At 45.3% G+C, this 11,118-nt stretch overlaps 1 protein-coding gene across 1 annotated transcript in view; it reads right to left on the bottom strand.

The window, feature by feature from the left end:
- Positions 1-2,473: 2,473 nt before the first annotated feature.
- Positions 2,474-11,118, bottom strand: part of KCNQ2 (potassium voltage-gated channel, KQT-like subfamily, member 2) — a gene marked incomplete at its 5' end in the record, with an annotated part of 41,280 nt that continues 32,635 nt past the window's right edge. Inside the window, 2 exons of the mRNA XM_009084762.1 lie at positions 2,474-3,178; positions 3,796-3,919. Coding sequence (XP_009083010.1) covers positions 2,474-3,178; positions 3,796-3,919 — 829 coding nt within the window. The remainder of the gene's footprint in view (positions 3,179-3,795; positions 3,920-11,118) is intronic.

The following is an 11,118-nucleotide window of genomic DNA, read 5'->3' as shown; positions in this document are numbered from 1 at the left end:
CTGTGCCAAATTTCCAGCAGGCCTTGAAAAGGAATTGCAAACAAATAAGCTAATAAATCTTTGTTATCTCTGACATGGACAAAATTTGCAGTGAGCAGCTGGCTGGAGCAATGTTGATTTTTGCCTCACCTAATGCAATTTTCATTCTTATGGTCACTAGAAAACAGAGGTCACCAAGGCTGATTCAGGACCTGCTGACATCTCTTGCTCTACCAGAAGGCATCTCATTTTGGAACACACCAGGGTCAAATCTGCACAATTTGAAGCCATTTGGCATGCAAAGTTGCCTCTGTATGGAAGGCAAGAGCATTGCTGGCTTCACTTTGCACAAAGAAATCTGGAACCAAAAGGAGTTTGGGAGCACAACAGAGAGGGCAAAAATTGCAGAAGGTAACAAAAAAAAAGGCTCAAAAGGGAAAGAAAGGAACTAGCACGGCTGGAAGACCAGGGTCCCTCTAAGAAAAATGTTTTTCCCCTCCTGATTGGTGAAAAATGGCAGGAAAAATTGTGCAGAGCCTTTCCCCATTCCTCAGTCCACGTGAAGACCTGCATGTTGGTCCTGTGCACTAGCAAAAGGAAGGTTTTTATTTCCTGTCTGCAAGCTGTCAGGCTGCATCCACATCTTCCCTAAGGCCAGAGTAGTCCTGGGTCTCCCCTGGTTGCTGACTGCGGTCAAGCAAACAGGAGGAGAGAAAAAGTCTGTGAGTCTCCCTTTACCCCCAACAAGTCAATGTTCAACCTCTTAAAAGGCCACACAGAAATGAAGTTGTCACCTAAATATCCTTAACAGGTTCTTGATGTGACATAGGGAAAATGTGGAGAGACAGGGTTTGAAATCGGAGACGGCCCCAGCAAAAACACATGTGGGATTAGGGCTGTGGGTGCACAGGGAGGTGCAGAGGCACAATGCCAACCATGGTGTCCCAGTCCTGGAGATGGATCCCAAACACAACTTCTCCTGATCCACCCCCTTGCAAAAAAACCCACCAATCTATCCACATAAAGGATCACTTTGTGACTTTGTTTTGGTCCCAAAAGAAACTCTGAGCATCACTTTTCCCTTCACCTTTCCCCAGCTGAATGAACTGCTGAGGTTCCTGGTAACAACACAATGATCTTTCCAAGAGGAAGTACTTAACAACAACAAAACGGGGCAGACTTGGATTGGCACAACTCGTGGGCAAGCACAGGTAAGAGGCTTCTGAAAGACCATGAAGAAACGAAGAAGGACCTCTTAGCTCAGCTTGAGGGATCCAAACAAACCAAAGGATGTCCCAAGAACATGGGTGTGAGATTCTTGGCAGGGCAGAAGAAGAAAGGGAAGATTTTCACGGGCATAGTGTGTGCAAAAGTGTTCAGGCACGATGCAAACTGTAAGAAAAGTGCCCACTCTGACCAACAGGGCTTCCAAAGGATGGAGCTCAGCACTTAACTCGCAGCAACGCGGGGACTACAGTTCCTGCATATCCACCATTCACCCTCTCCCTTTGGCCTGGTGGCTGTGCCTCTACAATGGACTGCTGGCCATGAGAATGGCTTCACACCGTGGCAGCCCTCCAGAGGGATTGCCTTTGGTTTGTCTTTGCATTCAAAGCACCTCCAGGTCCCTTGTCAACAGGAGGAGAGATAATTAAATATAATACATGGTTTAAAATATAAAATTCCAGTCCCGTAGTCTCTTGCCCTCCTTCTCTATGTCATTTCTCTGCCACCTGGATTGTCCCTCTTCTTGCACTCAAGCTCATACTTCTGAGTTTTTCAGTTTGCTAAAATGGGATAATTTCCAAACTGTTCTGGTTCAGAGCAGCATCCTAACCCATCCCACTCTGAGGCCACATCTTCTGCTCATGCAAATATTCCAGCCACTATCCCTCTCCTCCAGGGACCTATGCAATATTTCCATGTATTATATTGGAATTATGCCACCTTCCTGACAGCTAATGAGGAACCACAGAGTAAAAACCCCTTGTAAATACACGTGACATGAAATCTAAGCCAGAAACAGACACGTGTTGACTCTGTGACTCAAAAACACCTAAAGGTGCAACCACTGGTGCCATGATATAGCAATTCCCACCTAACACTTGTCAGCCACCAGTTACTGTGATCTACAAAAGCCCTGGCTGGGTGATTTATTCCTGCCCCGTGCTTCTGAAGATTCCCAAGAAATGCAAATTTCCTACCCTGTGCCATGAAATAATTTCACCTAATGATCTTAGAAAGAGAGTATGAAAGAAATCTGGACTTCACGGCTCCAGTTTGCTCACCACTGTGAACTCTTCCACAGACGCAGGATCAGACCTGCTCATTCCCCCACCCCCCAGAGTAAGCTGCAAGAAAGTATCTGCCAGCTAAGGATGTCCTAGAAGGAGGAAAACCTTAGCTGTCAATCTCCTTGAGAAGTTCAACACGTGGACAGCTGGAGCGAGCAGCTGCCAGCGCTCGGACGTGGCTCGGCGGCTGCAGGAAGGCTTCACTGCCGGGGGGCTGACCAGCCCATGTCACTGAAGGGTCCCTCACCCGTGGCCGACCTGGGAGGAGGACCACAGGGCGTGCAGAGGTCAGAGTCGGTGTCTGACTCCCCTTCTGCAATGTAGGGTCTGATTTTGGCCACGGCTGCATAGCAACCGTTGTTAAGGATGTCCAAATTCTCTTTGGACTGGGAGATGCTAAAGCCGCTGAAAGAGCGCTCCAGTTCCTCGTGGTCTACCGAGGGGATGGAGATGGACGTGTCGCTGTCTCTCATGGCACTCTCATGGTGTTTGGTTGTAATGTCTTCATTCCTCAGGTACTCTGCACTCGCCCTGTGCCCGCCGCTGTAGGCGGACAAGGAGCGCTCGTGGGAGGGCGGAGGTGGGATCCGGACCAGCGAGCTGGCGTCTCCGACGGGTGAGGAGCCATGGCTTTGCCGTTGGCATGAGGTGGAGGGTGGGCATGCATTGTTTGGGGCTGGTGGGGCAGAGAAGTTCTTCTGACCCATGGAGCTGGTGGACCTGATGATCTTGATGATGCAGCCGTTCTTGTCAATGTGCTCCCTGCTGTCTTCGGGGCTGTGGTAGGGAGGTGCTGGGTCTGGTTCCTTGGACCCAAAATAAGCCTCCGTCTCTGTTGGTGGGATGCCCATCCGCTGCATGTAAATGTTCACCAGGAAGTCCAGTTTCTTCTCCATGGACTGAACCTGCAAAACACCAGTTTCAGTGCTACATGCAGGCTAAAGCACATGAACAGCCTGAGGACAAGCAACCTCCAACCCACCCAGGCACAAGTGTAGGGCTGGGCTTCATAGATGACCTCTGTCTACACTGACCCACTCCATCTGAATTTTTCAGTAAATATTTAATTGTCCTGTTCTGAAGTGTTTAATTTTCCATGTTATTACAGGGTTTCCCTTGTTACAGGGTTTTTCTTATGCTCCTATAATCTTTACAAGCACCAAATTCCAAGAAGGTTGGAGCACACTTGCAGCCTTCCAGCTCCTTCCTGCACTTGGCACTTGCCTGGGCTCAGACGGCCCGTAGGATTTCTGAGCTTCATCCTCTAGGAAAATTTTAAATCTTCAGCAAGGTCAGCAGCTACATTAGCCAGGCTCAGGAACTCATTTGAAACGTGTCTAGCATGATGACAAAGAAACCAATGTGCCATTTTCAAAAATAACACAGACTTTTGACAAACTCACTAAAAGACTCGACTCCGAAGTCTAAATGGTAACATCCCACTGGGGAAAATAAGGCAAGAAAGAAACAATGCAATGCATGCAACACCCTCTGACAAGAAGCCTCTCTTGACCCAATATACCTGTTTTTCCACTTTTCCAAGCCTGCCCATCATGCTGGGGTCTTCAGGCATCTCCCCCTCCGCTGGCCCTTTGGTCCGATCCTTGTCAGTCATGGAGGATCCTCTCCCAACAATCTGGTCAACTCTACCGGGATCAGAAAATCCCCCCACCCCCGGAAAAGGAACTGGAGTCAGTTGGAGGCAGCAGGTGAGGAGGGCTCCGCTTGTCGCGCCTCCGTGGGACAAAGCAACAGCCTCTCTCCCAACTAACACTCCAAATTACTCACAGACACGCAGTGGCACTGAAGTGTTAATTCAGATGCAAAATTCAGAGCAGTATTAGCAGAGTTTGAAATTATCCATTTCTGTTTATACGGATAAAACCCGGCACATTATGCACAGTAAATTTACCCACTGCAAAGAATTTCTTTACTGGCTTTCTTCCAAATCAATTAACTTCTTATTTGTACTGAGAAATTATTACTTTGGGGGAAGTTCAAGTTTTCTGTCTAGCATATGCCAATGGGATTTTTCTCAGTCTCTGCAGCAGCTTCCTCCCCTCCATGGAAATGTACGTGTGCAATTCTCATGTCCATGAAAATGAGCTGATTGTCCTAAGATCCAGACAAACAGATGCAGTGCTAACTGTTTTAGTGGAATTACAGCAAGGCTGAATTTGATCATAATTCACTAAACATTACCAAATTGACTTCATCTCTGTTACTGCACTTCACACCTGTAACGCTTGATGCTTTCTATTAGGAAGCCTCCAAGCTGGGAACAGCAGAGGAGTCTCCTGCCAAATCAGCAGCTAAAGCTACAGGGCACATAGTTTGGTACTAACTTCTTTACACACGTTACATTTGCACTTCCTCATTCCCAGTATAGAAACACCTGGGTTGATAAACAGCTCCACATGCGGAAGAAGAAGGGAGGGAAGAGATAGTTTGGAAGCTGGAACTTAATTTTATTGGAGGCACCAAATGCAATTTTCTTGAGAGAAAACACTGGAGCTTCTTGATCGCTCAAAAGTCAGGGGAGCCACTCAATTTTGGAATAGCTTCTTAATAGCAGCTCAGTTTATAGCCTAATTCTATGCCAGGCAAACTTTACTCTTGCATAATGCACCAAACATAAAGGTGGCAGGGGAAAAGAAGGGTTAATTAATCTGACTGAAACCAAGTTGAGGTATCTTGAGCGGAAAACTCAAAATGCTTCTTACGCAGTTCTGCTGTGTGGGCCATGGGTCCATGCACCAGGAGGAGGAAAAGGAAGGAGCTGAACACAGACAGACAGGGGAAAATGAACAAACAAAAACCAAGGAAAGGAATGAGACGTGAGGCTAATTCCAACAAAAGAGCCGTCTGTTTTCTTTACACTTAACAGGGACTTCATAGGTATGTTGGCTATTGACATTAAGGGACAGGTATCAGTGGGTATGGACCAGGATGGGACCAGGATGGCTCCCTTAGCTTATATTAGAGCAACAGCAGTTTACAGCACCAGATCTGGCTCAAAGAGATGAAGTGGATGAGCACATCACACCAAAGACAGAAAACAAAAGCCAACAACAATTTCAGAGTTTATATTTGACCCCAGAAGATACTTCATTTGGGCAGGGATGCAACAGAATCCCATTCTGTTTAAAAAGTCATGTTTGATCCTTTGCTTGGCAATATAAGCACAGGAGTACAAGGAGCACCAAGTGCTGTAATTACAAGTGTGAGGAATATGCATGCCTTATTTCTCTCTTGTAATGGGAGAAGGAAATTACTGACATGTACAGGAACTCCCCACAAGGGATGCAATTACTGACATGACATACAGCACAAGAAATCCTATGACAATCTCGTTACCAAGTAAGCAAAGAGCTAGTAAATTGGATACCTCGGGCTACCTTGGTTTGGAATCACAAGTCAAGGCGTGGTACAGCCACTGTACGAACTCCTCTCCTGTATGCACAAGCAAGTACACTAGTAAAACAATGAACATGCGTTTAAAGAGGCCCAAAGTCTAAATGCTACTGAATATTGCAGAAAGCCAAGAATAATTGGGGTGCTCTGTCCTCCTTTCCCATCCAGCACAGCACTGATATGGAACTGTGTCCACTAATGGAAATGAGATGTCCCTCAACAGTTGCTGAGTAGAGCAGGGAGACAGGACAGACTGTAAGAGAGAGAGGAAAACCGAAAGCTGCATTGTAACAACAAAGCTAGTTTTGTGTAGCCCGAATTGTAATCTTGCAGAAATTGGGGCAGGACTTCTGTTCTCTTCTGTCTCTTATGAGGAAGAGTTATGCAGTAAGTGAACTTCACACAGCCCATGTCAGGGGCCAGCTGGCACTCCATAGATGGAGCAATCACTACTATCATCTAGAAGACTGCTACCTTGTCCATCACCTTCAGGCTGGACACAACTTGCCTTTAGGCCTGCTGTGATTTAGGAGCAGGACTGAAGCCCTTCACAGAGGTCATCCACAAAACATTCAGAAGCCCTTGCCCATATATGACTGACAGCAGAGCCCAGAATTCCTGCTTGATTCTATACTTGAACGTTGTCTGACTCCTGAGGTGGTCATCTTCCACAGCTCTGAGGAACCAGAAAGCCAGATCTTGCCTTGGCAGCAGGTCAGCACTGAGGATGCTGTGGTGGCAGCTGTGGGCCACTGACTTCAGCAGAGAGGGGAAAAGAAGGTGAACCAGGTCCTTCTTTCTTGATGGGAAAAGCCAAGCTTGAGGTCTCCCACCCCTTGGCTTCCTATGGCAGACGCTGGACCACAGAAGAGTGCTCCTACCCTCAGCAAAATGCAGAGATTTCATTTGTGCCTTATCTAAGAGAATAGAGGAAATTCCTTGTGAGGTCCCAACACACCTGTACCTATCTGAGGACCACAAAGAGCAGGTGGTCCTTTTAGCCATTATAAGATTTTGAGGTTTTGTCCAAATTGGGCAACAAAGCTCAAAAGATGAAGAAGAGAGAACATATTCGACTTTTGCAAGCAGAGGCGGATAGTTTATGTTCTTACTGCATGACAAAGGACCATGAATCTTCTGAGATGCCCATCCCACTTCTACACTACACCCTGTGGGGAGTCTTGGGTCTTCTCAACATTTATTTTGGCTGTGCCAAACACACATGTGCAGTGGGAAGAATTCAGCTGAAGCTTTGGAAGAGTCAGCCCCATGCTTTTCCTTTCCTGGCAGAAGAGGATTCAGAGATTTGTAAGGACGCACAACAAACTGTGCCATCTGCTGTCCTTGGTAGGCTCTGCTAGGTCTTACTTTGGGAGGGAGAGAGAAAAGGGTATTGCTCTTTTAAAGTGAACTTTGCTATCTTTCCTTCTTTCTAATGATACAAAAAAAAGGTAAAGTCTTGCATCAGCCACAGTGCAGGTTTTCTCATGCTTCATTATGCTTCATGCTAACAGTGCATGCAAAGAGGTGTAATATGTCACCCTCTGGCCAGAAGCAGACACCAAAAGGTCAAACGGCTCAAATGAGATAAAAATGAAGTGTTTGGGAATCTATATTCAAATATTCTATTTTTTTTTCTTTATCTCTTATAAATTTTCTTAAACAATCCAGGCATTGAAGCCAAACCCCCTTCATCCATGTCACAGGACTGGCTACTTACCTTCTCACTTGACAATAAAGTTGCTCTAGATATATTTTGTCCAATATCTGTTGTCTAAAAATTACAGCTGAGATTGCACCTATTCTAGGTTAAATCAGCTGATGAAGGGAATTTAAGCCAAATTGTCTGTGTGTACAGCATGGAGCAAACACCATCAGCCAAACCACAGCTATGGATATCTACCAGGATCCAACCACCTTTACTGGGAGCTACTTGCAGAAACCTTTGGGTTGAACCTGTCACTAGAGCAATCCACAGGGTTCAGAGAGCTCATGGGACATCACTGTTCTGTTTCTCTGGGAAGAATTTGGCTAAAACAGGTGTACAGGCTAAAAAGGAGAGGCCAGTGCAGTCCACAGGGACCTCACAGCACATGTCTCCATGGCATGGACCTATGTGGTATTGAGGTGATGAAAGTCAGCAGAGCCTGACCCAGAGGTTTTGGATTTGGGTTTGGGGCTGCTCAGAGTTCTGCTTCCCATCCATCAGGCACCTCACAAGTCCCACAGATATCTGTGGGAGGATGTAGCTGCCAAGAATTAAGAGCAGCAGATTTCAGCAGCCTTCTGTACTCTGCTGCTTTCTGCAGCCACAGCTCAAGAAAGAGGAACTGAAAAAAATCATTAGAAAAAGGAGCAATTATTAAAAATAAACAGTCTAAATGTCCCAGGAGCCTAGTGGGCAAGTGTGAACAGATTTTTAATCACTATTAGAAACTGCAAAAACATGGGGGAAAAAAGTCATTACCATGAAGCTCATACAGCAACAGATTGGGATTGAATAAAATAAATATCCTAGTTTGAGGCCTCCTCCCCTTGCATCCATCAATCACCTTTTCTGTGTGCCAGGCACAAGCTTTCACATGGAAATCTTGGCTTTACCGAAGGCTTGTTGCACACATAATCCTACAGGTTAAATACATCAAAATCCACTTGAATATGGATTTTTCTTTTAAAATCTAAATGTTTCTGCAGATAAGGAAGTGATTTCATTTTTAAAGATTACTTTTGGGCCTCATCATTTGGCAGGGAGGAAAAATGGGAAAAAATGCTTTTCTGAGATCATCTTTTTTTTTTAAGCATAAAGCTTCTGGAAATTTCTCGTTTTAAAATATTTGAGCTAGCTGAGTGGGAAAAGGTAAGCTTTCAGTATTCCTTTTACTCACATTTCTCTAGTGAAGATTACTCAGAGCAGCTTAAATAAAAATCAAGAGATTTGTCACATATTAGTTCTTAGGGAGGCAAATATATTTAGAAAAAAAGTATTTGAGGCTAAGCTTGCTGCATTTAAAAATCACCTACTATTTCTGCATGGAAAATGACTTTCTGGCAAATATTGATACCTGTCTTGGGCTCCAGTGGTCTCAAGATGAAAATACAGCCCAGCTTGTGGCTCTGCTGCCCAGACCTCAGAATGCCCTAAAATGGGAATTTTGCTGAGAATATGTTCCTTGTGGCATCCACTTCACGTATGACTTACTTAAGGAGAAAACTTCATAAGGAGTATCTCACATGGTGTGATTGAGGGCTGGGTTTGACTCCTGCTCTTTTTGCTTGCAAAATCAGGATTTTAAAATTACTTTCTTTTAATATGAGTCCCATGTTTGTCACATTTTTACACAGTTTTTTCCTCAATGGTCAGTAGAGTGGCACCAGCAAGAAACAGAGACCATTGTGTTGATTAGCTATGAAACACTTCATTCTTACTTTGCCCACTGAAATAAAACTCATTTCATAGTACAAATGGCTGAAGAGGCTCCTTTGCTCGTGTGTGGACTGTGTCATCCTTTAGTAAGTGGATTGTTCGGTTTATATTGGCTTTGTGGGTAAATATTCCACCTTTTACACTTGAAGATACACTTGGTAAATATGAGATTTTTAAAAAGACATAATTTAGCTTTCTAACACCTAGAAGAAGACTGAAAATAGAAAATAGGCTCACTGAAGGAACTGATGGTTACTGATGACTGTATGAACATCCCTTTTTTTTCCGTTTAGCTTTCCTAGTGTGAAAGCTCATCACTGACAGCAAATCAGAGCATACCCAGAGTAGCAAGCCCTTCTGAGTCATGGTTTAGCAGGCTGCACTGCTAAGTGATAAATGCCGTCATATAACTGGCATGAAAGGGGTTTGACATTAAGCAAATGAAAAAAAATCCAGAGAAAGCGGCATTTTGGTGAATCCTAACCTAGGCGAGTATTGGGGAGATTCTTTGGAAGAATACATGGGTCCTTTGGTTGGATACTTCTTATGCCGGGGAGTTGAAGGGGGTGGGGGACCCACAATCATATCTATCCTGGCAAAGTAAATAAGAAAAAAGACACCAGCAAAATGCATAATGAAGCAACACATAGAGAAAAAGTTGGTCAGAAAAGTTGCAGAAAGAAACAACTGAAAAACAGAACGACAGAGAGAGAGAGAGAGAGAAAGACAGAGAATTTGAAAATATATTCCGCTGGAAACAGAAGGCTTTCTCCTACCACCAGGTTGTTGGTGAAAACCAGAGTCTTACCCACCTCAGGGTAAGACTTGGAGATTTAGGCACTACTACAACATCATTAGGAGGTCCCCTCAACCCAGATATAACAGGCAACATGCTTTACCCTCTGGAATATATTTGCATATGTGTAGCAATATCCCATTGAGGTGGTTGGATATGAAACAACATATATTCATTCTCCTTTCAGTTCCAGTGCTAGAGAACACATCCTCAGCTAGTTCAGGGAAGCATGAGCTGTTGGGAGTCGGCGACGTACGCTGCGGGATTGTATAACTCAATGAATGGGAGACATCCATGGTTGGCAAGATGTCAGGATGAAACACGAGACAATGTGAACACAACACTGAAAAGAACACATCGCAGACTCAGTGACAGAGGCTTTAATGATTAAAGAGGGAAGTGCATGAACACCCCAGAAATAAGCTCGAATGCAGCTTTAATCCACCAAAGCCCTGGCTAGAGGAGTCACAGCCAGCCCTGCCAAGCTGAGCTGGCAGGGAGAACACAGTGCTTTGATTGATGAAGGAAAGGGAAATTAAAATATCTGTTCTCCAAGGTGTCCTGTGACAACTTCCTTGGGATCCACTGTATGGGTGCACTGTCTTAGCACCACTGGGTCATGGCCCAATGTTGGCCATGGCCACACCAGGCACATGTCTTGCCTACAGGGTGCCCTTCCAGTTGTACTGAGCAGGTGACCAGCTCTGGGACCTGTTGGTGCCCATCTAGCTATGATGATGAGTGCTTCAAAGGCTGGCCCCAAGGTGGAGTCTGCTCCCATCACCATCACTGAACTCCTGCTCAGTAGGGACAGTGAAACCAGTGAAACTGTCTTATAGTTTTGGATCCCAAATCCAGCTACTTCACATTGTTGAACCAGCTCTTGGTCCTCCTGACTTCCCTGCAATGGGATGGGTGGCAGCCCCAGCCTCATCAAACCTCAACCTCATCCTCGCAGTCCCACAGGTACAGCTAAGAGGAGAATACAGTGTGGTCTTTGAAAGCTGTAATGCCTTATCCCAACCTCCCTGTAAGAGGATACAACCAAACTATTTAGGCTTTTCAGCACTTCACCTTGAAGGATTGGCAATGAGAGGCTTGGGTGGGCAGTGAGACAACCTGCCACACCAGCTTGGGGTGTTAAAAACTCAGGTGTTCCACCTGGAGCCCTTGGAGATGACAACCCCAATGGCTCAGTACCCACCATGCAG

Source organism: Acanthisitta chloris, unplaced genomic scaffold, assembly GCF_000695815.1.
Source record: "Acanthisitta chloris isolate BGI_N310 unplaced genomic scaffold, ASM69581v1 scaffold6181, whole genome shotgun sequence".
NCBI lineage: Eukaryota > Metazoa > Chordata > Aves > Passeriformes > Acanthisittidae > Acanthisitta > Acanthisitta chloris.
This window is presented reverse-complemented; position numbering and strand designations above follow the sequence as displayed.